This window comes from Odocoileus virginianus, chromosome 13, assembly GCF_023699985.2.
Source record: "Odocoileus virginianus isolate 20LAN1187 ecotype Illinois chromosome 13, Ovbor_1.2, whole genome shotgun sequence".
Taxonomy (NCBI): domain Eukaryota; kingdom Metazoa; phylum Chordata; class Mammalia; order Artiodactyla; family Cervidae; genus Odocoileus; species Odocoileus virginianus.
This window is the reverse complement of record NC_069686.1, coordinates 13471775-13499338: the sequence shown is the minus strand read 5'-3', so window position 1 is coordinate 13499338 and position 27564 is coordinate 13471775. Positions and strand designations below refer to the sequence as shown.

The 27564-nt window shown below is 44.3% G+C and overlaps 1 protein-coding gene across 4 annotated transcripts in view; it reads right to left on the bottom strand.

The window, feature by feature from the left end:
* The window catches only part of NFE2L2 (NFE2 like bZIP transcription factor 2), a 33021-nt gene extending 5757 nt beyond the window's left edge, over positions 1-27264 (bottom strand). The window contains exon 1 of one of the 4 annotated variants that reach the window (XM_070475985.1): positions 27099-27264. In XM_070475985.1, coding sequence (XP_070332086.1) covers positions 27099-27143 — 45 coding nt within the window. In that variant the 5' untranslated portion in view covers positions 27144-27264. Of the gene's footprint in view, positions 1-13497; positions 18747-25946; positions 26041-27098 lie in introns of those variants that run through there. The other 3 variants (XM_020870995.2, XM_020870998.2, XM_020870999.2) reach the window with 3 other exon arrangements.
* Between the last annotated feature and the right edge of the window lie 300 nt (positions 27265-27564).

Here is a 27564-nt window from a genome sequence, read left to right as displayed (position 1 = left end):
TGGCGATAGTGGTAAAGAACCCACCTGCCAGTGCAGGACATGTAAGAGACATGGGTTCAGTCCCTGAATCGGGAAGATCCCCTGCAGGAGGAAATGGCAAGCCACTCCAGTGTTGCCTGGAGAATCCCATGGGCAGGAGAGCTTGGTGGGCTACAGTCCATGGGGTCGCAAAGAGTTGGACACGACTGAGCCACTCTTTCTTTTCACCTGGCCACAAGCAACAAAATAGAAATTGTGTAGCATTCAGTCATACATGACTTTTCTCAGGAGGATCCCCACTAAAACAATAATTTTCATTTTAAAAATTGTTTTGCCTTCAATGGACATGTCTACACGAAGGCCATGTGAAAGAGAAAGGCCCAAGGTATAGAGAAACCTACACTAAAGTCGTAATTAGGTTGGGCCGTATCTTCTTGGGGAAATCTAAATACAGCTGAGTATCCTGTCTGGGCCATTCTCCAAACCGGAGCTAACAAGGTGCTAAGGAGATGTTTGGCACGTTCACACCTACTGAAGGCTCGTACTAAAAATTAAAGAACTGTGTGCTCATACAGTTTCAATTGAACTCTATGGTTTCCTGCCCTTCTCAAGAACGGAACATGGAAAGCACATTGAACTCTTCAGAAGATTCACAACAGAGAAACCCCAATACTTGTCTCTGCATCCAGGGGCCACGGACCACGTCCTGCCCTCACGTTCCTCAGCCTGCCTGGGCCTGGGGCTTCTTGTTAAGAGGTCCCAGGATAAAAACCAGTACCCAGTTTTGGCTTTCCCATAAAAAGCACTGAAGAATTTATGTTGGAAACACCTCACAAATATGAGTCCAAAGTATCCCTAGAACCCAGAACTATGTGGGAGGAAAATTTCTAATTTATTCTAAAACTATCAGTGGCAATCACACCAAGAGTTGATGTAACTCTTCTTTCCCTTTTCCGGCTCTCCTCATCAGATGAGATGTCTTGAGTGGGTTCAGATAGATAAGCTGTAAATTATTAACTACTCCATCCTACCCCTATAATACAGATTTTGGTGGATCAGATGAAACATGTGGAGGAACTTTCTCTGTAAATGTAAAGCATATGCAAGTACTGATATGCCTCCCAACGGGAATGGGTTCTACTGCTTGCTGTGAGTGACACCAAACTCCAGGCCAAAGGAGAAGAATGGAGTTGCAGACCTAACCGGAGTGGGAGCCTTGAAACAACACTCGGTCTTGAAGCTACTTGGTTCCTTCTCAAAGAAGGCCGGAAATTGGCCACTGGGAATATACAATGGGTGTTGTAAATAAATGTAAATAACACACTTTTATGTAAACTTGTATGTACCCAAGTAACACCCTCTCAATTGCTGCTCAATTTCTGATATGACTGCCCTTCCGTGCACAGCTCGAAACCAGTTCAGTGTTTTAAAACTCCCCATAACAATTAGGCAAGGGCACCTTGCTAATCCTTTATCAACACACAGGAAACATAAAACACAAAATGTCATTTCCAGTGATAACATCAAATTGCTCAATGCAGGTTGGGCAGCCTTCATGGAGATTATCACAGACCAAAACAGGTTTCAAAGTGTTCTCAGAGGTTTTGCTGTGTATTTTTAAGTTTATATGTTTGTTCTTGCCATGAGAGCTCTCTGAAAGAAAACATCTGCTTGGGAAAAAAAAAAAAAAAAGCTGAGTTTTAACCACTTTGAATTCCTAAAACAAGTGTTCTGATCAAATTCAGAACACAGCAACAAAGGGTTGCTTGTCATAGCCTTGATATGTCATACATCATGTTACTCAGATTTTCACCTCAGTTTCAGAAGAAAAAAAATCTGTGGGCATTTGTTATTGTGTGAAGTATTCAAATGATTAAGAACAGCAGAAGTTTGTCCACACACGGCTCACTGGCAGGGAGCCCCGCAGCCCCAGGACGGTAGTAAGCTGTCCTGAGGGAGCCCTGTGACGGCTCGTGACTGACTCCACAAACGACCGATCTCTCTGCAAAGCTCAAACTATCTAAGGGGAAATAGTGGGGATGGTGCCTGTAACAGACGAGGGCGTGGCAATGCACAGGGTGGAAGGAAAATGGCCAAGGAAGAAGAAACTGCTCTTGCACACTTCACCCTGAGGCACTGAGGAAGCATGGCTGTCCCGCAACGGCGGAGAAGGAGGGTCTGGGGAGGGAGGGGGGTGTATGGCTTTTCAACAGGCGTCTCCTTAAGCTTCCAGGTGTTCCCGAGGGTGCTGTGCACTGGGTGTAGCCTTCACGTGCCATAGGGAGCAAATGCCATGCACCACACTTGGGGTCTGAATTTTTGTTGCTGTTTTTCTTTCGTGATCCCTGAGTTATGTTGCTAGCTTGGCTTCGACAAAATAAGACAATGTATTAATACTAAGAAATGTTTGACAGCTCACATTAAATCGCCATCTGGCCCAGTGGAAATAGTCATACTGGAAAATGTATATATATCATCATCTGCCATCTGGGTGATCTGTTACTAGTTTTATGGGAAATCTGAAGTTGGACTATTAACTTGGGCCACTTTAAAATGAACATCTTTGTTCCAGGATAAACAAAGAAGAAAGCCCTTGAACATAGAATCCCAGAATAATGTCCTTTGCAAGCTAATTGTAGTGCTCTGAATAAACTAGCATTTTATCATGCTCAGATGATTCCCCCCAAATCAGAAAAGATAAAGCAAAGGTATTATGAACTCCTAAATTAAAGCAATTCAGTAAACCAAGGCTTTAGAAAAGTATCTAAAATGAAATGGTTTCTATCACATACATTCACACGTATAAATGAAACCTGTACCCCCAACCCTCTCCCTCTCTCCCCTCTCCCATTCTCTGTTTTGTCCAGAGGATGAAGGGAAGGTGATGGGAGGTTTCCTTCTAAACATAAGTTTCTCTAATAAAGTGTTTTTTAAAAATTGCAAGGAAAACTCTATAAACAATAAAAACTGACCCTCACTTCCAGTCGCATGGTATAACTGTTAAGACAATGTCCCAGGTGATTCCTTCTTAAAATCATGTAATTCCACTAAGAAAATAGTAAATCTTTTAAAGTTTATTCTCCTGATATTGATCCCTCCACCCAAATATTAACAACTAGCATTCAGAGTCTAAATTACACCCATTAATACTTTTCTTTCAGACATTTCAGTCTTTATATCATACACAGATAGTTATATTATTAACCTAAAAGCCAAATCTGGTTTAATATTTTTTTCCAAAGAAGCTACACAAATATTTTTGGGCAAAACCAGATGGAACATTAATCACATCCTACCATCCCTTAAGAAGAGAGGTCAAATTAACAGCCATAGGAAGGTACAAAAACAAGTGAGGGTGTGCTCAAATCCTGAAGAACTGATTAAACAATATAAAAGGTCTGGATTTACAAGGCTCTACCCTGCAGTATGGATCCTTACCACTAAAGGAAAATAACACCAAGCAGGTGTGTTTTTAAAATACATCTCGTTGATGACTATTCTCTTTCATAATATTTATCTGCCTGTTTACTTCTTTCCTGCTTCATCACAAGAAGATACACACAACGAGGTCAATAGTTTTCTCACAATTCTAGAGGAGGCAGATGACAGGTTATTCTTTATAGTCTGCCCACATTCAGGTACTTTTGATTCTACTGATCTGATTTGCTAATTTCTGAACACATTGCTATAATAATTGTGAAGTAAGTGGTTAAAAACAAAGGTCAAAAAAACACATTTATACAGAATCATAGAATGTTACAGGTGGAAGAGGCCTTACAGACACTGAGGTCAAGTGTAAATGTCACTGGGTTAATTTCTGTGTAACTACAGCTCCATTTAAAAAAATAACTGGCCTTGCAACCAGTTTATATGTCAGCAGAGACCCCTAATAGGTAATAATGGTTACCACTAATCTGAGTTTTCCTTGTAAATTTACTAAGTATTATTTCCTCAGTCTTCAATAACTAGCAGTTTTTAACAGCATTAAAAAAAAAAAATCTCAAACACACCAAAACATGAATTATTCAATGACTTAAAATCCTAGATCACAAATTTGCTAGTCCATGAGTTGCAGACACATCCTCCTACGCTTGTGTCTTTCAGCTAGAAAATGGTCCCATTTCCTCACAGTCCAGCTTGTTACTGTGTACATTTTCATGTGCTCCTTCCTGCTCACAAATTTCTCAGTAGTGACTCAACCTAAGAAACATGATCAAAAAAAAAAAGAAACATGATCAAGCCAGTTTACTGGAACTTTCATCCATTACACTTATCTGTACACTGCAAAGTGTGATGCAAAGATAAAGCAAGGCCTGAAAGTGAACAGAGGAAGAATTTGGACTCTTTATTTTCCTAAGAGTCATATATGTGTTTGGCCAGAAAGAAACCAGAAAGGACAGTTAATTTCTAAAACAGCAGGTGATCCCACTGCTACTGATTCCAAAAGTGAATCTGAGTGTTCTATGGGAAGTCTCACACCTGGATGCCAGCGGAGTTAATTTCTGCTCGTTTGTAGTGGTTTTGCAGGACGCTGCTGTTGGGCCCCAAATGGCCTATGCAAGGGTAAGTCACCATGTCGAGCGGCTTTGTTTGATAATCAAACTTCAGGACCCATTTTTTTCACCTCCATTTTTGAACAAGCCATGAAGGTATTCAGCTCTGGATGCTGCACTCTACACATCAAAGTAATTTTGTGAATAGGTCTGTTATCACTACTAGAATGATTCTACAGGAAAACACACACACCTTTTCTTACCAAGAGAAACTTCAGGAGCACTGGCTCTAACTCTAACTAAACTCAGCATACACGCTGACATTTACCAAGCGTGAACTGACCAGGTCATCAGATACCCACCTTGGGTGCCATCAAGAGCTGCTTGCTCAGCCCCCTGCCCCTGCCCCCACGAGAGGGCAGAGCCCCAGCATGCTCAGACCCCTGGAACTCTTTTAGCTACTCCTGCCACTTCTAAACCCCCTAATGATCCTTCACCCTCTCTGGATCCTGCATTTGTAAACAAATTATTTATTTTAATCTTAAAGCTCCTTTTCAGATTTAACTGCTTACAATTAGCTCTAAAAGGTAAGAACTGGGCCAGGGATTCAGGCCTGCTGTTACTTGCTGCCAGCTCAAGACCTGCATGCCTGTGGAAGTGACAGTGATGAATCTTAGATACGCATATATTGTAATATACAGAGACTATCTAAAACACTTAGCTTTTTTTTTGTACATCCTGTTAAAACAACATTACAAAGGGGGTCTGCTTAATTATTTTTTAGTGTTAAGTTTATTGAGTATGAATTATTTCTCAAAATAATAAGCTACTAGTGGCTAAAATGTCACTTTACCAAAATGGTGATAGTTATAATAAAGGTGGTAGTCAAAATTAATAAGATTAGTGTACATAAATGGATCATTAATCCAGCTACCCACTGAATACAAACACAGCTCACCTCTCAGGTACCTGGAACTACGCTAGGTGCTGGGGACACAGAGGTCAAGAGGACAGTCTCTGATCTCAGTTTAGAGACGTGAGGAGAAAAGCATGTAGGGGCCAAGACAGCACAGAGGAAGTGTCACTAAACTGCAGAGACTTCGCAGAGGAGTCAAAAGCTCACCGGTCACAAGCACATGAACATCCCACCCACTTAAACAAGGGGCAAAGCTGGGTTTTTCCAAACGTCTAGTCTGTATGAATACTGGAAAGCAAAGGAGGTTTTGGAGGTGGAGAAGACAACCCATCTCCACTCACCCTGCCTTTCTGGTCTCCCCTCTTCGTGGCAGCAATCCCGCCCCCACCCCCAGTTTCTCCCCAGAGGCTCAGATTCTCCAGCACAAGGAAAATTCTCAGAGACTTCCTCCTTGCATGTGGACTTTTCAGTCGGCATGACTCATCTCAGATGGCATGGGAATTCCTGCTAATGCCACACTGTCACGGAACGTGGTGATGGGAGGCGCCCAGAGGACGCACATAGCCCCTTTCATTTTTCAAACAGGGAGACTGGTCTAAAGGGTGAAATGACCGTCCCGAGATCAAAGGTCAAGGGTTCCAAAACCATTGTGGTCTACTTTTCTAATTTAACATCTAATTTTATGACTCCTGCCCAGTTATTTGGCAGAGAGGGGGGGAAAGATATATTTTTGCTATATCCAGGTCAGGAAGCAACAGAACTGGACATGGAACAACAGACTGGTTCCAAATAGGAAAAGGAGTACGTCAGGGCTGTATATTGTCACCCTGCTTATTTAACTTATATGCACAGTACATCTTGAGAAACTCTGGGCTGAATGAAACACAAGCTGGAAAAGATTGCTGGGAGAAATATCAATAACGTCAGATATGCAGATGACACCAGCCTTATGGCAGAGAGTGAAGAGGAACTAAAAAGCCTCTTGATGAAAGTGAAAGAGGAGACTGAAAAAGTTGGCTTGAAGCTCAACATTCAGAAAACTAAGATCATGGCATCTGGTCCCATCACTTCATGGGAAATAGACGGGGAAACAGTGTCAGACTTTATTTTTTTGGGCTCCAAAATCACTGCAGATGGTGATTGCAGCCATGAAATTAAAAGACACTTACTCCTTGGAAGGAAAATTATGACCAACCTAGACAGCATATTAAAAAGCAGAGACATTACTTTGCCAACAAAGGTCTGTCTAGTCAAGGCTATGGTTTTTCCAGTGGTCATGTACGGATGTGCGAGTTGGACTATGAAGAAAGCTGAGCGTAGAAGAATTGATGCTTTTGAACTGTGGTGTTGGAGAAGACTCTTGAGAGTCCCTTGGACTGCAAGGAGATCCAACCAGTCCATCCTAAAGGAGATCAGTCCTGGGTGTTCATTGGAGGGACTGATGCTAAAGCTGAAACTCCAATACTTTGGCCACATTATACGAAGAGTTGACTCATTTGAGAAGACCCTGATGTTTGGAGGGGTTGGGGGCGGGAGGAGAAGGGGACGACAGAGGATGAGATGGCTGGATGGCATCACCAACTCAATGGACATGAGTTTGAGTAAACTCCGGAAGTTGGTGATGGACAGGGAGGCCTGGCGTGCTGCGATTCATGGGGTCGTAAAGAGTTGGACACTACTGAGTGACTGAACTGAACTGAATTTTTTAATTTGCACCTCTGGTCCCAGCTTGCCAGTCAGCAGATTCCTCGCAGCTTCTATCTCAGCTAGTGTTTGCAAAGCACTTCATGGTTTGCAGGACTGGCCACTGCACAGCATGAGGAGGTGGTTTATCTTCATCTATGGATGAGCACAATTAGGCTCTGGGTCTCCAGCATCCCTGCCCCAAATCGCAAGTTGGCAAGTGGCAGAGCCAGAACCCCAATCCAGATCTGATGTCCAGCCTATGGGAACACCACCACAGGACAAAAGCTGCAAACTGCTTCAGCCCCATGCCCCCTGCCGGGTGGGATGTTAAGGCTGGTAGCCAGCTAACTGACGCTCAGCCCACCAGTCCTGACAACTAGGCAAGTCCAGTCAACCTGCACAAGCGGAGTTTAGCATTTAGATCTTCCCATAAAGCCAATATTCACCCCCAGTACTTTCTCTGTATATCTCATGTGGGCTTTCTTACAATGGCCCAACTAAACTGCAAACTCCTTCAGGGCATGACAATGTCTTTTTTAATAGACGGCATCTGTATACAGGATAACTTTAAAAGCTACAAAAGTAATCTCCCAGTTATCTTTCCCCAAGGCAACCACTGGCATCAGTTTTTTGTGTCCTTAGGAAGATATTCTATTAAACACACACCCACAGGCACATATTTCCCAGGTGATGCTAGTGGTAAAGAATTTGCCCACAATGAAGGAGACCTGGGTTCGATCCCTGGGTTGGGAAGATCTCCTGGAGAAGGGAAAGGCTACCTGCTCCAGTATTCTTGCCTGGAGAACTCCACAGATAGAGGAGCCTGGTGGGCTACAGTCCATGGGTTGCAAAGAGTTGGACATGACTGAGGGACTAACACATTTCACAGACACACACATAAGTAGTATATAATCATAACATTCTACACTTATTTCTTATTTAATATATGTTAGAGATGGTTCTACATCAGGGCATAAAGTAGTTTCATTATTTTTAATGGCTGAGCAGTATTTTAAGAATAGACTTTTATTATAATAATCTTAATCAGTCCCTCATTGGGCTTTTAAGTTATTCCTCATCTTTTGCTAGGGCAAACAATGCTACCATGGCTATCTTTGTACATAAATCATTTCAACAATGTGTGAGGATCACCTATGAGACAGATACTCAGAACTGCTGGTCAAGGAGTATACACATTTTTATTTATTATACAATGAGAAATGCCAATTTTCCCCACTCTTTTCCCCAGTCATGTGTCCTTCACACCTTGCAGCACATTGGCACATGGTACTCACCCAATAAATACATAGTAATTGTTGATATAAGGTCTCCTATATTAATTTCAAACTCATTTCAAAATCAGCCCTCTCAGTATTTTTAAAGATAAGACAATAAAACTAAGACGAAAGAGAATATACTGTACATAGTCAGTTGTCCAGCCAACATTTCTTTAATCACCAGTCTATGTCCAGCCAAGGTAATCTTGGCTGGTGCCTTTGGAGCTGGTAAAACAATCTGCAGGGGCAAGAAACATAAATTCACGGTACACACAGGTAGAGGTCAGGCGGTCTCAACAGGTGAAATGAGCATAGTTGGCAACCTCAGTCCTTCTACAGACAAGGTGAATTCCCAAGAAAAAACCAAGTCAAATAAAAATGGAACTACCATATGCTCCAGCAATTCCATAGCTGAGTATACATCTGAAGAAAACAAAAACCATTTGAAATAATTTGAAAAGAAAGATATGCACCCCAATGGTCACCATAGCATTGTTTACAATAGCTGAGATATGGAAACAACTGAAATGTCCATGAAGAGATGAAGGGATACAGAAGATATGCTGTAAATATACACAGTGGAATACCACTCAGCCAAAAAAGGAGAAAATCCTGCCATTTGCAACAACATGGATGGACCTGGAAGGTATTATGCTTGGTGAAATAAGTCAAGTAGAGGAAGACAAATTCTGTTTTCACCTCTATACAGACTCTAAAAAATAAAATATACAACTGAACATAACAAAACACAGATACAGAGAACAAACGAGTGGTTTCCAGTGAAAGAGGGTTGGAAGAGAGGGGCAAGATAAGGGAAGAGGATTAAGAGGTACAAGATATTTAACAGCTTTTAGAGACTGTTATCTCATATATAAAATGGACACGTGGCTGTAAGACACCAATATAGAAAATGAGTAGTTATCTATTTTATTTTAAATGCCAATCTACTTTATTGTGAAGAGACAGAGGTTTGAATCAGGACTTTTGAAAACCTGTAGTAAAATACCTTATGTTAACTGTCAGGCGTGGAGTGGGAGTTGCTCAGTGGATTGGTTCTATGTTGTGGACTACTTAAGTCTGCATTTGTTCCTATGCTAATAAACAATATTAAAACAAAACAAAAAAGAAGTACAAACTACTAGTGGTATAAAATAAATAAGATACCAAGATGCAGTGTACAGCACAAGCAACGTCATCAATATTTTATAATAACTTTAAATGGAGTATAATCTATAAAAGAGAAAGCAAGTCCAACCAGGCTGACTATATGTACTAGCTCTTTGAAGCCCAGGAAAAGGTATTCTGTCTAGGGATGTGTCTCTCAAAAACATGTAAGTTGGCTATTAAATTACACTGAACACACAAGTAATTAAGAAGAGCCAATGGTGATCTTGCAGAACACAGACCAAACACCAAATTTATAAATAAGTATCCCAAAGCCCAGAGATACTAAATGGGTAACTGACACTAGGTCTCATCTGACTGAGCTGAACCTAGGAAGGGTCATCTGGTCAACTCACAGAAATTAGATTTCAAACGAGACTTTCCTATTGCAATTTCTAGTTCTTAAATTTCTGAAATGCTAGGAATTACTTTGAAAACAGAAGTATACAAAACTGTCGCGTGGCATTTGACCCTGGAACCAAATAGAACCCTGGCCTATAGAACCATGTTATCTGACCAAAGTTTGACCTGCACTTTTCTGCAGAGAACTTTCCTTTCCCTACTCCTAATCTCTAAATCCTCAGTGGTATCTAAAGATTATGCCCATATTCAACACAATAGGACTAAAGGGCTTCCAGTTCTAACCCTGACATCAGGTAGACCATCTCTGCTACCAAGAGCAAGAAGTGCTTTAAATTAACGTGGAAGCCTGAGAAGTCCCAAATCATGGGGTCAAGGCCATGGGCCCACCAAATGCACATTCCAAACTTGACTGACTCATCCACGGGCTCACCAAGACCAAAGGTGACCCCAGAAATAGTTCTACATCTTCTTGGAGAAAGGAAGCCCTTCGAGACAGCAGCCCTTCGAGACATCAGCCCTTCCATTTGTAATGCTTTCAGAGCACAAACCACTTTCACTTGCATGACTGTGTCAATTAATCCCCACACTACTCTGTGTGAAGATTAGCAAAATGAAGAAATAGTTTCAGAAAGGTTAAATATCAAAGGTCGTCTGACTTGTCAACTGCGTCTGTAGCGGAAGCAGCCCTCGCTAAACCTGATGGACAGACCCATAAATCAAATCACCATTTAGTGACTTATCACGGCTCCCTTTCCTCCTCGATTCCTCAAAATAGACAAAAAATTCTGGTTTGCTCTAAGGGTGTTCATTTTAGTTGTTGGTGGCTTCTTCCTGAAGTCAGTTTTGCCAATAAGAAAACAATACCATAAAACAAGCCTAAACTTTTACCAAAGATCTCAGGCTACCTACCTAAATAACAAACACCTGAAGTCAAGCTCTCAGTCTTTTTCTCAAGGACAAAAGCTGTGGGTCTGGTTTAAAATCTCTGGTTTTGGGAAAAGAACTCCTTAAATGAAAATTATGAAAGCCAGATGTAGAGTTTTCCAAAGTAAGTGCTCACACAAAGTGTGGGAATTATTTGTACCTTATTACTACTATTCCCCATGGATATATCATTATACTGCCCAACAAAAATTTACACGTCAAACATGGAATCGATCATCCTGTCCACAGGAGACACAGTACAAAAATTCTTTCTCTCATTGCCTAAAATAATTGCTTTTTAAATCCTATCGGGAACTGGTGGAAGTTCTTTGCAGCCCTGACGCCCACCATGTTTCCAATGCCAAGGAAGCCCAGGACAGAAAGCAATAGGCTCTAAAGCACATTAAGTTCCACAGCCATCCACGGTCATGTTACAGTAACATGTTACAGCAACTTTGAACCTCAGTCTCTCCATCTGCAGAAGGACAGGGTTGGGTTGGGTGAGTCCAAAGATCCCTTCATCTAAACAACTCTGATTCCATAAAGTCAAAATGTAAGCCCAGAACCTAATTTTGAACTTTAGAACAAGCTAATTTCAGCAACCTGTAATAGAGGCTCTAAGGCAGTACTTTCCAGTATAAATTTAATGCAAGCCATATGTGTGATTTAAACAACTTTAGAGAAAAGGGAAAGTGTTAGTCACTCCGACAAATGTAGTTTAACACTACATTAAAGTGTTAGTCATATCCGACTCTGAGACCCCATGGCCTAGAGCCCTCGAGGCTGCTCTGTCCACAAAATTCTCCACGCAAGAATACTGGAGTGGGTTACCATTCCCTTCTCCAGGGAATCTTCCCAACCCAGGGATCAAACCCAGGTTTGCTAAACTGCAGGAGGGTTCTTCACTGTCTGAGTCAGGGAAGCCCAAAACGATTTTAGCAGCCTTACAAAAAAAGAAAAGTTAATTTGATTTAATCAGTATTATTTATTTCACCCAATATATCAAAACATCATTTTACTTTGTCACCAAAAATTTTAAATTTTTAATGCGCTATTACAAGTGACAAAACACTCAATGAATGTGACCAAGATCAACTGACATGATCACATAAAATGTGGTCCCACCAAAATAGCTATATTCAACAGAAAAATATCTTATCCTACTTCTGTTTAAAATTTTAATTCATAATTCATTAAAATTTAAAAATGCACACCCTCAGTCACACCTGTCCCATTTCAAGTGCTCAAAAGTGACCAGTGGCAAGTGACAGGGCAGCTCTGGGCACCTTACAGGGTGGGCCCCCCCACATTTCTTAGCGGGGGAATTCTAATGAACCAAACTCCTCTGTACTGCAAATTATTTCCTGAGAATACAATGGGAACAGTAACCCTTCCAAGGACACTAGGTCATTGCTCACCATTGTTTGCAAAAAGCTACTTCAACGACCTGAGAGTACAAGTCTGAGTTACTAACTGATCACTGTTATGGTCCAGAGGCCACAGGATTACCAGACTACTGCAAAGGTCATCCAGAAGAATGGGTAGAAATGAGGGGTTTAGGTAATAGGAAAGTACCACTGTTGCCATGAAAAACAGGAAAAAAAAAAAAGAGTTTTTTAATTTCCTTTTCCCAGAGAACAAAGAAGATAAAGAGAACAGTGAGCAGGCCTGATCATTTCTAGCTTTTTTTTTTTTAAAACTGTTCCTAACTCTGCATGTCTGTAACTAAGCTTGCTTTCCTTCCCCCTAACTTTGTAGGAGCTACACTTCCGCACCTATTTTCCTTTAACTCTATATGCTAAATACATCCTGCATCTGGTGTTTACCCTTAGAACAGCCTTCCCCTAGCAGTTACATATCAGAAAGAAGGCAGAGCCACTGAACTGCCAGACTCAATTACTGGGTTACTGATGCCAGCCTATGACTGTTTTTGGACAAGTCCTAACACCTTTGTTCCTCATCACCTACTCCTGACTGCGAGGCCTCATCTTATACAAGCCCCTAGACTCCTCATGGAGGCACAGTTCTTGAGGCATGAGCCTACTGTGTTGCCCTCTCTGCTGGCTGAGAATTAAAACCACCTTTCCATTTCCTCCAAATTCTGTCTCTGTACTTTTTAATTGGCTTTGGTGGACAAAGCAAGCCAACATTTTGGCCAGCAACACTATCTGTTCCAACCAAGGATATGAATTAGTCCTGAGTTTGGAAATTACATTTCAACTGCTTCCAATGTATACATTTGCGCATGCACAAAACCCACTGTTGCTGTCAACTGCCGGGCAGCAGTTTGGGCCTCTTAAAAAGGAAATGATAATTAGTATATATATCCCATTTCATTCTCTTAAAATCAGTACAGGAGTCTTTAACTTTCTTTAAGGTCAATCTTTTCAGTTAAATTGCTAAATAAATACATAAGGACATCGGCTACCTAGAGCGCCTTCACGTTAAGATGTGAGAAGGAAAGATGACAGTGCCAATATTCTAAAGCTGGGTAAAGGAAAGTGTGACACAATCTAATAACAGTAAGTGCATTTACTGTGCGCCTTCTATGTGTTCAGTCCTTTCCAAGCACTCATCTCCATGAGCTCACTTGTACTCAAACCAATTGGCAAGGAAGGTGGTATTAATATCATCTCCTTTTGGGGCAAGGAAACTGAAGCATAGAGACGTTAAGTAATCCCGCCTGAAGACCTACCTCTAGAACCAGTCATGGCGAGATCCACCCCCGGTGTGTGCCTCAGGATCACTCACAGGACAGAGGCCCTCTTCATACCCAAGGCCTCTTCGAGGAGGCCGCACACAGCAGTCCTGCCGGGGCGAACTGTACAAGGGAGCTCTGGCTGCAAGAGAAAACCCAGACCAACACCTGTCCTCACAGAACTGTTTTCCACGTGGGGAAAAGGTGTGTGAGTGCCCCCTGAAAATACAGACATGGCAGGGGTGAAGCAGTAACGCTACCAATACATTCAACTCCTGCTCACGGGTCAGATGAACACGGGCGGGGCTCAGTCGCTCAGTCAAGTCAGGCTGAGACCCTTTAGACTGTAGCCCACCAGGCTCCTGTCCATGGGGTGGGATTTTCCAGGCAAGAATACTGGAGCGGGTTGCCACGCCCTCTTCCAGGGGATCTTCCTGATCTAGGGATCGAACCTGAGCCTCCTGCATTGCGGTGGGATTCTTTACCACTGACCCACCAGAAGTCCCGCAGCTGGGTTTAACCTTCCACTTATGCACTCCTACCCCCCAACTCTTGCCGTTTTTACAAATTGCCTATGGAGACTGCTCCATTTCTAGGCTCAGAACCCCAGAGTAAGAAATTCTGCAACCAGTGAAGGAGTGTGTCTGTGATGGAGTTCACAGAGACGGCTTACCAGCCCCTTAAGCAGGGCATCCAGTGGACAGGCTAGAGGGCCCCATGGAGGCGACAGGGCAGTGTGGGCCCCTCTGTGTCCCAGGGCACACGGAAGGCCTTGCCATGGACTGGTCTTCCGTCTCTGCAACAATCAGGCCCTGACGTGAGGCCAGGACAAGCCATAGGGGAATGAGACGCTTACAGCAAAGAATGACAAGGGGCATGGATTCAGGGAGGGATTTTTCTTCAAGTGGGCCAAGGAAATCTCAGATCCCACACACTTAAACATCCCCAATGAAGATATATACTTATGACAGCAATCTCAGAGCTGCCGTGTGTATACTGTGTGCCGGATCCTCATGCTCAGTTCTCTTCTCACCTAATTCTACACTATACATAGGTTCAGCCACATCTAATGACGATAAAACTGAGGCAACATCCCCCCGTACAATCACTCCAGCTCTCTGGACCCTGGTTCTCTCCCTACAAATCAGGGTTAAGGTTCCTTAACTCACAGGGTGGAGTAAGGAATCCACAGGACAAAATTAGTGTGTGAAAGCACACAGCACCTGGCTGGTGGTGGGAAGAGCCCCAGAGACTGCAGCTGCCTTCGCCAACATTGCAAGATGCCCACCTCTCTTAGCTCAGGGGCGTGCAGAAACAGAGCCCGTGGAAGAGAAAAGACAGGATACTGTCTGTGTGTTCACTCTTGGGTGAATACTGCGAATCCCTGGGGCTGGAAGGCAAGGATGACACTCCTCCCTCTGAATGAAGATGGTGAGAGCAAATGGATCGTGGGAAAGGGCAAAAAGAGAGAAACCCCCCCGTGTTACCAGGGAAGAAAACAATCCATCCTAAAGGCAAACTGGCAACTTCTGACTCCTTCTTCCTCTCCTTGCATCAATGGAGTGATGGATACGTTGGTGATGAGTTTCTGTTAAAACCCAGGAACAGCAGGGTGTGCAAACTTGAGCACAAATGGTTTCATGATGGAGCTAATGGAAAGAGAAAACTCTACTCCCTCCTTTAAAATGGGGGGAGGGGGTTAAAAATTTTTTTCTTAAAAGGCTAACAAAGGAGGCACAAACTGGAGTATTAATTATAGATCCTCAGTGCTGGGCTGATGCCAACGCATCAGCATCTCTCTGCCCCTAACCTGCCCAAGCAGAGGCCATAATAAACTTCCTGCCACACCCAGCTCATGTGTCTTACCCTTTCCAAAACCTCCCGTGATTTCCAGATGCCTCATATAAGTCTGAAACACCACACTTGGGCACCGAAGGCCCTCCGCAGCCAGCCCCACGCTCACCTTTTTAGCCCTAGTGACCCAACACACGGACACAGGCCAGTTCACGCCCTCACGCTTCCTCCGGCTTCCAACGGCAGTTTGAACCAAAACAAATCTTACCAGCTTAAAAAAAAAAAAGCGAAAAACAAACTAGATATACTGCTACCCACTCCAGGATGTCCTCTCTGAGCATCTCAGTTGGAAGTGACATCTTCTCCTCTGTCCTTTCATCTACCCCAGATTAAAAATACCGAGTTCTGAGAGGGCAGTAACAGACACGGCCTCACATTTGTGAGCAGCTACTATTAAATAAGCACCGGGCATGGTGCCAGCCACCAGCGTTACGAAAATGCCTCTGACACAATCCCTACCCTACAGTAGGTCATACCTTAGTCAGGAGAGATAGATTAATTTATACTCATTAAGTACTGAAACATGCCCTGCCCTAAAATCCAGGTGTACAAAGATCAAAGGGACTGATTAATTAAAAGAGGAGAGGCAGTTTGAGAAGCAAATGGCCTTCAAGGAGGACAATATATTTGCTACATTATCTTGGACGATTGAAACAACTTCATGCCCTGAAAGTTCCCTAGGGTGTGTGGCCACCTAATAAATATTTGTGGAATGAGTAAGTTAGAGTTAGGCTTAGAATTCAGTATTTCCATTGTGTATCTAAGGGGTCTGGGGTTAAAGAATTACATAAGGTTTCATATTTAATATCACTCATAACCACAGCTTCTAGTCACAGAAAAATCAACTTCAAATTATTCTTTGGGTACTTGATTAAAAACAAAAATATTATGCCTCAAGAATCTGAAAAACACACTCCTTCAAGTTAACGATAAAACTGAGTTTGAGAGAACAGATACGACAGTATTCTCCAATATGCATTAAGGAATTTTGTAAATTGGATCACATAACAATTCAATATAAATGCAGATTAAGTGTATTTTCTTAGAGGACACTAAGCTGTTTTCCCTCAAGCTGATGGTCAGGAAAAGGATAAGAAAGTGGGCAACCTTGCCTCCCTCCCTATTCTAGACTTTGCTTCTAAACCATCAATCTATCACCACAATAACTCAACCTCTTCAGCTGTTTGATAGCTTCCCTTACTATCTTCCCAAGCTACTTCAAAAAGTACTGGGCAGAAAACACAGTCAAGACCCAGAGAGACATGGCATATGACTTTTAACATCACCTTGGAATTTTTAAAAACGTTTAGCTTATCTTTTAGGACCAGCCCCTGCAGCCATGGGCTGGAGAAAGGGTAAATATCAGTGGTAACCATCAATGGTTCAAATAAAACTGTTCTGTTTTAAAGGAGCTGGTACAGACACTGAGTAAATAAAATATACTTGGTCCCTCTGGTTTCTAGAACTTTCCTTACTTTCTGCGTTCTCTCTCCCACTAACCCCTTCCAGCTCAGAAAAGGAGGAGTGAACAGGCTGCCATCTGAGGAGGCAGTGGGCCTCCCTGCAAAGAACAAGGAATATCCTGAGGTTTCCTGAGAACAAACTAATGAATCTTTGTAGAGAAACCCCTCATGCTTTAGCATCTAACAAAACAGCCAGAATCATGAGACAGGGAAGCAAAGAAAGAAAGGAGGGACGGCAGTGATTACACCTTCTAAATCCCTGTGCTGCCAGCAAGAGTAACATGGCCTTGGACAAGTTACCTTACCTCTTTGAATAGGTTTCCTTGTCTGTAAAAAAGGGGTTAACAGCCCATCCACACAGATTTATCGTCAAGACCCAGTAAGAGAGAACGTGTCCAGGACCTAGTACAGTACTAACAGCTGTTCAGTAAATGTTCATTTTCTTTCCTCCTTTTCTTCCTCCTGAAATTGCCAGTTGCCTGTATTCCGATGTCTTCACACATCTAAAGGCTGGTTCTCTTCACAACGCTGCTAGTGCACTGTGACTTGAAGCGAACTGAAAGACTGCCTCCTCGGTCTCCATTATCATCTTGGCCAGCACCCACACCATCACTGCAGCCTGAATGGAGACCCCAGCTCAGGGCAAGCACCGCGCCCTGCGGGGCCACAGGCTTCCCAGTCCCACGGGGCAGAGGAAAGGGGGATCATATCCACCCACACCTCTCTGGGGAGAAAAGGCTTCATTTATCAGGAGCTATGGAGGAGACGCGAGGTTCCCTCCGCTCTTCTGAGATACTTTCCCTCTTTTCTGAACCTCTTCCCCCCAAGTCCAAGACCCAGAGGCCCAAGTCTCAGCAACACCAAAAACTTGTGTATATAATCAACCCTGCCGGAGGCACCCCATGGGGGCAGGGGCACAGAAATTCCCACAATAGTGGGAATGCTTATCGAGTCTGGGAACTCCCCGACTGGAGCCTCCATCTGTGCTCTTGAGAGGAGTTTCTAACATTCCACTTTTTCGAGTTACTCTGTGGTCACAAGTGGTGCGCTCCACTCACCAGAAGGAACACAGAGCACAAATGCACTGCGGTCTATGGGATGCCCATGCCACTTGCCCCTAAGCAGGTATGACACGGGCCCCAAAGCCAAAGCGCTAGGTCTGGTCTAAGATTTCTGAAAAGAAGATGGTTTGGAGAGAAGTCCAAGGACTTTGACAGCAAAGAGTGCTCCTGTCCCGGCTCCGGTTCTTATCAGCTACGTGACTGCTTGGGTCATTTGCCTGTGGCCTAATGGCAGCCCAATCCAGGATTCTTGCCTGGAGAATTCCATGGACAGAAGAGCCATGGGCTACGATCTATGGGGTCACAAAGAGTAGGACATGACTGAGCGACTAACACTTTCCAGATCCCTTCCCCATCCTGCCCCTGCTCCGTCCCCAGGCTCCGTTCCCAGCGACATCCCACCAAGGCTCTGGGGGAGGGAGAGAGGCTGAGGATGGGAGGCAGAGCCCCTCTCGCCGTGGTCCCAGCTCCTGGAGTTCCACCTGTTCCCTCTGCCCCTCCAGCCCCAGGACTGGCAAGTGGCTTCCTGAGGCTGGCTGGCTGCTTTCTCGGCTCACCTATATAATTGATTTCTTATATAAAATCCTTCTGCTTGAAGTATTTGTGCTGTATAGTTCTTAAACCAAGCTCTGCTTCTTAGCCGCTCCAAAGAATTTTCTCAGAAGCGACAAACCTACCTTAACAGGGTGGTTTCAAGAACTAAAGATAATGAATGTAAACACAGCAGAAGTCAATGTCCCCAGTGCTTTTCCCTTTTCTCTCGTGAAGGACCCAGGCACAAGATGGGCACTGAGGAGCAAATCAGAGTTACAGAAGAGACCAAAAAGCCGCATCCCTCCTGGGTTCACTACGAGGAATCTTTTAAACTAGTTTTCCTCCCCACCTCTCCCCCTTTACTTCCAGAACCTTTTTTCCAACTGAAAGGTAACCTGGGATCTCCACTGCCCCAAGGATTCTCCCAAACATGCAGCTTGGTAAAGAAGTTTCTAGCACATGGTGAACCTTTGTCTCTGCAGGGAAAGAAAGAACCTGAACCCCCAGTTTGGTTCTTACTCTCCGCCTGGTCTCAGCTCGGGAACCAGAGGAGGAAGAACACAGGAGCTGGGGGTAGGAGAGCAGGCAGGCCAGCACTAAACTCACTGCCCTGGCTGGTTCTTGTCCTCTGGAGCTGCTTTCTCAATGTCCATTTTAATCATGTCTCATTGAGAAGCCCCAAGAACAAAATGACATCTTCCAAAACTGACAATTTTTCCTAGTGCAAGAAAAAAAAAATGACAGTTTTGATTTTTGGCGGTTTTCATTACCAGGATTGTAATGATTAAAAAATTTCTTTTTTTGGCTAGGTCAAAGAAATTCAGGGTTCTTCAATACCCTCTAGCCATAGTAGCAAGACTCTCTTGCTCTAGGACAGTAAAAGCAAGCAGCAAAACGCACATGTTCTTAAGCTGACCCTGGGACAAGCACAGTCAGTCCACCAGGGTCACACCTCTTGTTCCTAAGCTGTTCACAGAAGGCCACAGAACCGGATCAGTCCTTGCTCCCTGCAGTCTAATCCCTCAGAATTCCCTGTGGACAGGCTGGGCTCTGCCTCCACGGGCGATACTACAATTCTGTGCTGAGGCAGAGCAGACAAAAGGCTGTCAAATCTGAAGTAAAGCAAGTTTCTATACTGTTTATCAGCAGGCCACCTCCATAGTTAACAGTGTCTGTGCCCCCCACACAAACACGCGGGGTGGAGTGGTATTACCCACCCTGACCATTGGCTCCATCCTGCAAAGGAGGGAAATGGCATTTAATAGGAAGGATCACTCACTGAAATACAAGTATGCACTGCAGACAGCCTAAGTGTTAACACCAAAACTCTTCCATTTTAAGGTATCAATACTTTAAACACATATGTATATCATTCAGCACAAAATAAGTGGAAGAACAGTACTGCTTTTTCAATCTTAAAGCAATAATAGGAGGGACATATTAAAAGAATTTCAAACCACTGATGACTAGAGTTAGAAAAGCAGATAGCTTTCAAAGGAAGACTAAATGTACCCCCCACTGGGTGATGGCCTGGGAGACTGGATCTGGGCCGCACAAAAGAGGGGCCTAAAGACTGAAAGAAATGGGTGCTGGCTTGGAGCTCCCTGCTGGGCCTGTTCCCACGCTGTCCCAAGGCAGGGCTGAGACAGTGTCAGAAGGCCCTGAACCATACCCTCGAGTGTGATGCACAACACACACACGTACACACACACACACACAAACTCGCAAGCAATTCAGAAGTGAGCCCTAGTTTCCAAATGTGTAAACCAGAAACCATCCAGCTAAGTACAAATGGCAGCCACTGTGGTCAGAATATGAAGTTGACTTTACAAAGCATATACAGAGAATCAAAAAGCTGAGTTGCTAAAAGTGGCCTTGTAGATTGAAGTTTTTGTTTTTAAATATTTATTTATTTGGCCACACTGGGTCTTAGTCCTGGCACAGAGAAATCTTTTAGCTGCAGCGTGCAGATTCTTCACTGCGGCAGGTGAGATCTAGCTCCCTGACCAAGGACTGACCCCAGGCCCCCTGCACTGGGAGCTTGAAGCCTTTGCCTCTGGACTGCCAGAGGAGTCCTAGATTGAAGCTTTTGTTTTTTACTGGAGGAAGATAAGGAGGCCCAGGAATGCAGAGCTCGGAGCTTCGTGTGGGGGGAGGCAGTACTGCACCCCAGCTTCCAGGCTCTCGATCCTCGCCAGTGCCTCACACTGGTCCTCACTGTCTTCTCTACATGATTCCCAAATAATCTACTGCAGGTTATCAGTCACCACACTCCTGACCAAACAGAGGAATTCTACTAAAATTATCACCCAAATCTCCATGAGGGATTACAGAGCTCAATTTATACTTACTGAATTTCAAACATTCACCAGGTGCCTTAAACACAGTTCTCAGATGTAGGTTATTAATCTTAAGGCTGTGAAGGTCGGGGATCAAACATAAAAACACTTCCTTTCATGAATGAAGCAACATCCTAACCAGATCTTCTAAATCCCTATAGACACACCTACCACAGGTATCAAGCACCATGCCAACTCCTCCAGAACACTGGTTCTCAATCTACTTACATGATGGAATTCCTTCAGAGGTTTGAAAAAGATACTGATGCCCCACCTGCAGACATTTTAATTTAATGAGACATATGGCCTGGGCATCAGTATTTTAAATATGGGTGGCAACTCTAATACACAGCACATTTTAAGAACCACTGCTATCAGGAGCAAAAATATATATAAAGTAGAAACATCCCAAATGTCTATGAACTGAGGAGGGGACAAATAAAATGCAGTGTATCTATATAATGGAACAGTATTCAGCAATAAAATGTACAAAGTCCTGATATATGATACAATTTGGTCAAGCTATGTAAACATGTGAAGTTAAAGAAGCCAGTCACACAGAACCACCCAGGCTATGAGTCCATTCATATGAAATATCCAGGAGACAAATCCATAGAGATAAGAGTATAATGAGTGGTTACTAGGAACGAAGAGAGCTGATGGGAAGCGGGGGGTGGCTGCTAATGGGTATGAGGTTTCTTCCTGGGGTGATGAAAACGTTCTAGAATTGACTGTGGTGATGGCTTTCCTACTCTGGATACACCCAGTCACCTAACTGTCCACTTTAAATGGGTGGACTGTATAGTATGGGGCTTATATCTCTTAAATCTATTTAAAGAAGAGACAAATATAAATTCTATGCCCAGCTCTCAAGGAACTTATAATTGAATTGTAGAGGAAAAGAACAGATACATAAGACAGGTATTGGAGATTTTAAAAAGTGATTAAGGAGAACTGCCTAATGCAGAAAATAAACTCTTAAGTTTGGAAGAAGGCTTCAAAGCCAGTGACCTGACAGTTTTGTTTTCTTACCCAATTATTCTTCTCTGATTTGAAGAGAAGCAACGGAGAGGCTGGATCTCATCAGTATGCTGTCGGTATCACAGGGCTGGGAGTCTCAATTATCCAAGTTTGTGAGAAAAAGCATGACTAACTTAGCACTGCCAGGGCGTTTTTTTTAATCCCTCAGGATGCAGGCTTTTGGGAATCCCCTGGAGGCCCGAGTGGGTGGTTAGGATTCAGGGCTTTCGCTGCTGGCCTGGGTTCAATCTCTGGTCAGGGAAGATCCCCGCAAGCCATCCAGAGCTCCAAAACACCCAAACAACAACAGCAGCAAAAGCAAATACAGGCTGCTAATGAATGAGGGTGACTTTCAATTATCAACAAGCTCTTCGAAGGATGGATTTGGTACTCTCAGTATCTCTTATGCCCTGGCTTTGTCTTCACTTCTACCACAGTTTGGGCCAAATAAACTTAAATGCTCACGCACAGAGAAAGATTTTCTAAGGCTCTGAAGGTGTCATAGGACATATGCCAGGAAGCTCAGCACGGCGCTCTGGGAAGACCTGGAGTGAGATGGGAGGGAGGCCCAGGAGGGAGGGGGCACATGTATACTTACAGCTGATTCACACTGCTGTTCAGCAGAAACTAACACAATTTTGTAAAGCAATTATACTCCAATTTAACAAAAAGTGCTTCCAACCCTCAGTGTTCCTAAAATTCTTCATAACAATAGTTAAAAAGTGTTTACTGTGGCAGGGGCTGACACAGAGAAAACCCCAACTTTAGGCAAGACAGGATTTTGTTTAGCAATCTTGCTTTGTCTTGGCAGGGAAAGTTAGTGTAAGAACACTTGTATTTTTCCAATAATGCTTTTGGGGGATGTTATACACTTGAATGTATTTTTTGCTTTCATTTCCAGAAAACATACCATTATCAATGAAAGAAGCCTTGGTCTGTATCTTAGAGCCCCTTTAATAAATATCTGTTAGGGCATATTTAAAAGCAGCTGGTAATTACATTTTTAAAACTCACAGAGGTCTTATTACCAAAATGTAAACTCTATTCTCCATTCTCCAGTAAACCTAAACATATAGCCACTGGTGAAGGAAGCTGGTTGAATATCGCCTTTAGCACATTTATCCTCCTATACCCTGCTGTGCGGGCTTCCCTGGTGGCTCAGTGGGAAAGAAGGTGCCTGCCAAGGCAGGAGACAGGGGTTCGATCCCTGGATCAAGAAGATCCCCTGGAGAAGGAAATGGCAACCCACTTCAGTGTTCTTGCCTGGGAAATCCCATGGACAGAGGACCCCGCTGGGCTACAGTCCATGGGGTTGCAAAGTCGGACACAGCTTAGCAACTAAAGAATGACAACCGTGCTGTGCAGCAACAGATTCCAGCAAACTCTCAGAAGTGGCCGGGCCAGGCTTTGAAATATACTGGGAGTTGTCAGATTAATTTTTAGGCAAATTATCCACTGAATCCTAAAAGCCCTGCAGCATCCTTAACTCAGACAAACAAGACAATAATAATTCCAAGAACAATCTGTTTAAAGATAAGGACTAAGAAATAAAGTATTTAATTTTGAAATGTACTATTCACAAAACCCCAGGAAAGCTTCAATTAGACAGATTTGAGCCCTTATGCCTGCTTCAATTCAGAAATGCCAAAACAGGAGATTAGTGTTTAATTTGAACCAACAGGTTTCCACTAGTTGTTTTCAACTTAACTTCTCCCCATTCTCTCCACTTTCCTTCAACCAGGTTTAACCCTCTGTCCCACTCTTCACCATATTCACTACCAAACATCTTCACTACCAAACTTATTTTTGACGACTGTTTCCAAATAAAAAGAGCCAGTGGAACAGGAGAATGTACCAACTAACAAGGCAAATAAAATTAAAGTCACCAGGAGCTAAGAGATTTAATAAAAACAGTCCCTGAAAAATGTAAGGCAGAATCTCAGATAATGCTGAAATATCAGAAATTTTAAAAACTATTATTAAATTAAGAAATGGTCCTGCCTCTCTAAATTAAACCCCACTAGTCTCTTAGTCTTCCTTAAAAGTTTCCCATGGTAGGTCCAATGACAGGTTGTATTTACATTTACTGTATTCAGGGTCGACTTCACCCCTCACAAACACAATTATTAAATTTCTTGGTAACTGGAAAAAGTGCAAAGATTAATCTTTTAAATTCCTACCTGTCCTTCTCGTAGTTTTTCTCGATTTGTCCATTTTTTCAAGTGTAAGTTTCCTTCTGTTTAAAGTTAACTAGTCTTGGTCCACTTCAGAAGTGGGGTCTTTCTACCAGGGTTTGAATCCCACCTCTGCCACTCAATAGTTGAGTCACTCTAACCAGGACCCAGGCTGCTTTACGCCTCTTTCCTCACCTAGAAACTGGAGACGGTATTTCCTACAGGGTGACTGTGAAATTATGCATGTGAAGCAATTATCATACTGCCTGGCACACAAGTGTCCAATAACTCATCTGCGATTATCTTAGTGCCAAACTCCTCCTGAATCCAAGAGTTTGCACTGACGAGTTAACCCCAGATCAAGGAAAAGTCAAAGAGGAAATATTATTTATGCAAAACCCCCTTTAAATGTGTTCCACCAGTAGAGAGGAAATTCCCAGGGGGAAAAAAAGTGCTTCTAGCCCACAGAGGTTTCCTTTTCTCATAAAGCTCTGTAAGTATAATTCATCCTGAATAAAAATAAAGACAAATAATGTATTTGGCTTTCAATTCTTCCTGGTTATCCTAAAGAAAGTCAGATTTTGGGGTTTCCCCTCCTAGCACTGTTTATAAAAACCCAAGCTGACAAGAAAGAGTCCAAAATGACCCAAGTTACTTTTAATGCAGAAAGACTGATGTGAGTTATGTTTTCATCCTCCTACAATCTTTAACAATCTCTCAAGAGGTTTTTTTCCAAATATCTAAAAAGTCAAGTTGTTCTTTGCTCAACCTTCTGGAGCTGAGAGGGATGCCCCATTTTTCTTTAAAAGTTACCTTATCTAGTCCAAGATCAACTTCATTCCTCATATGCAAAAATACTTTCTCCAAGACAGCTTTCAAAAGGGTAATGGATGGTTCCTTCCAGCTAATGAAAATTCAGAATGTAAAACTCTACTGTTCTTCATCAACACCTCCTCTGCACAAAGGGGGAAGAATTTTACCCTTGCACCACCTCTCACCTGGTGTTTCTTTGACAAAAGGTTAGAATCCACTTATGACTTTGTCCAAATCTCCTTGGACTACAAAGATTTAATATGAATCTTTGTTACAGACATGACATTAACTCTAAATTTTATTCCATTTTCTTTTATAGTCTTCACATATGCAAACTGAGGTCTGATTACAAAGGGTGGAAAGGGAGTTACCTTAAAAAACATAATTGGAAAGTTCACATTTAAAAGAAAAAGCAGTAAAGATGCTTTACCCCACTTTTGTATATGTAATGTTAAATTATGTAGTTAAGAAAAAAAAAAACTTCAGTAATATAACACACTCTAGGCTACACTCCTGAATCTAGGAAAACTAAAGTCCATTAGCATCATATATCCTTTGGTCATACAGATTATTAAAGAAATGGCTATAGGTATTGAACAGCAGCTAAATCGGAAAGCACAATTTACTTCTTCATATCGTGGGGAGGAAGGAATACAATCTTAATCATTACTGGGGGAAAGTTCAAGACAAACTGCTTCAAAGGGAAAAAAAGGCACGATCAGTACATTGTCAATAACTCAAAACCTTACCTCAGGATTAGTCTAAAACTTGATGTTCAAGAGCAAAAATATATTTACCGTTCCTATTAGGTTACACATTTCCTTGAACTAAGTATCTTTTCCAAAGAACCCAGTCACACACACAAATTGGAAATAAAACTAGCTACTACACACAAATTGGAAATAAAACTAGCTACTCCTTTAAAAAGTCCCTACAAAATATATACAGAAACTTGTTTTCACATTTGCGACATTTACAGAACTTGTTAGCAAAGCTTTATGAGACACAGCTGTCCCACCCTCTGCCCTCTCAAAAGAAGCAACACAGTAGGAAAGCAATTGAGGCAAATTCTCAAACAGAAAAGGAAAACTACATAAAGCACCCAAAAGAGAAACAATGTATGAAAGCACAACATTCAGTAACAGCCTAAAAACAACACAAATGCTAATCTACACTCGAAATTCTTACCCTTGACAGCAGAGAACAGAATATCCTGCCTTACACATTTTGGAACTGCAATTCCGAAACGCTAAATCCAAAGACAAAGCCGCTCTGGGGAAAATAACAATTGCGCAACAGATCAACAGCTTCAACTTGTCCCTTGGCCCCGGCGCGGCAAGGTTTGCACGCTACAAAGCAGGAAAGGGCCCACTGAGGGCCGCCGTGACAACCAACCGGCCACTGTCACGGCGCCGGGACCCACGCTCGCGGCGTGAGCCAGCGGGAGGCACCGCGCCTGGACCGAGAAGCCGCGGGGAGCTGGGGTGGGGTGGGGGGCGCAGCCGCGTCGGACTTCAGAGTCCACCGCCCCGCCCGTCCTGGCCGGCTTCTTGCTCGGGGCCGACTCAGAGTTCTACGAGCCCGAACCTTTCCCTCGGGGCGAGGCGGCGCGCAGGGCAGGGTTCGATCGCCGTACGTCGAGGAAACCGAGTGCGCTGGGCACTTGGTGACCTCCTCCTGCCCCCACCCTGGGAGCTGGGCATTTTCGCCAAGTGGCCTAAGGGAGATCGCAAGGCTGGACTGATCGATCACTCTGCCTAGGTGGGGTAAGAGCGCCGCGGCTCGCGCCCGCGGAGATCGTGGGCAGAGGGGCAGCGGCAGAGGAGGGGTTCCGGGTCCCAGCCCGGAGACCTCAGTTCCCCCGAGAGCGGCCCCGTGACTAGGCACATTTTTGCCGGCTCCAAGGCGGGGGAGCCGCGCAGCCCCGGAAGGGCCGGGCCGCGCCGGCTCAGACCGCCAGCGTCCGCCCTCTCCTGCCCGCTTGCCTCCCGGCCGCTCAAACTCGGAAAAGGGGGCCGGCGTCTCAGCTCCGGCGGCCGGGGACCCGGTTAGAGACGCCCTTCGCCCACACGCGCGCTGGCGTAGCCCCCCACCCCCAACCCTATCGCCCTCGGGGGCTGCGGGCGCGTTGTCAGTCACACTACTCGGCCGCGCCCCCAGACCCCTCGCAACCCTTCGGGTCGCCACTCCCCCCGCCCCGGGCCCCAGCTCAAGCGCGGCGGCTCCGGCGTGTGCGCGGCCGCTGCAGTCCGAGCTCCGGCCACAGACGGGTAAAGGCCGATGCGGATGTCCCTCCCGGGCCGCGGCTCCCTCGCGCTCCTGCTCCCGTCCTGGCACCACCTGCTGGGACGGCAGTCCCGGCGGCGGCAGCTCCAAGTCCATCATGCTGAGCTGGGGACGGTGCTTTGAGGCTCCCCGACGGCTGCCCTGTTCCGGCTGCCGAGGCTTGGTGCGGACACGGCGGTAGTGGTGGCGGCGGCGGTAGCTCTTTGGGGATCCTAGGAACTCGCTTCTCCCAGACTTGGCCGGAGTCGCCGACCCGGCTCTCGCCCCGCTCCGCCTCCCGCCCCCCGAAGGCGGGGCAAGAGCCCGGGCCCTTCCTTCCCCAGCCGGCCGCGCGGGCAGGGCTTCCGAAAATCCCCCACCCTCTCCGGGGCTGACGCAAGAAGTTGGCCGTCCTGGGGCTGGAAAGAGTTGCGGGCGGGGGTCCCAGGGGGCGGCTGCGGGCGGGCAGAGTGCCGGGAGGAGGGCCCCCGTAGCTCCCCGGTCTCCGCTCTCACTTTGCTCTTCCGGCGAATGCAGCCGT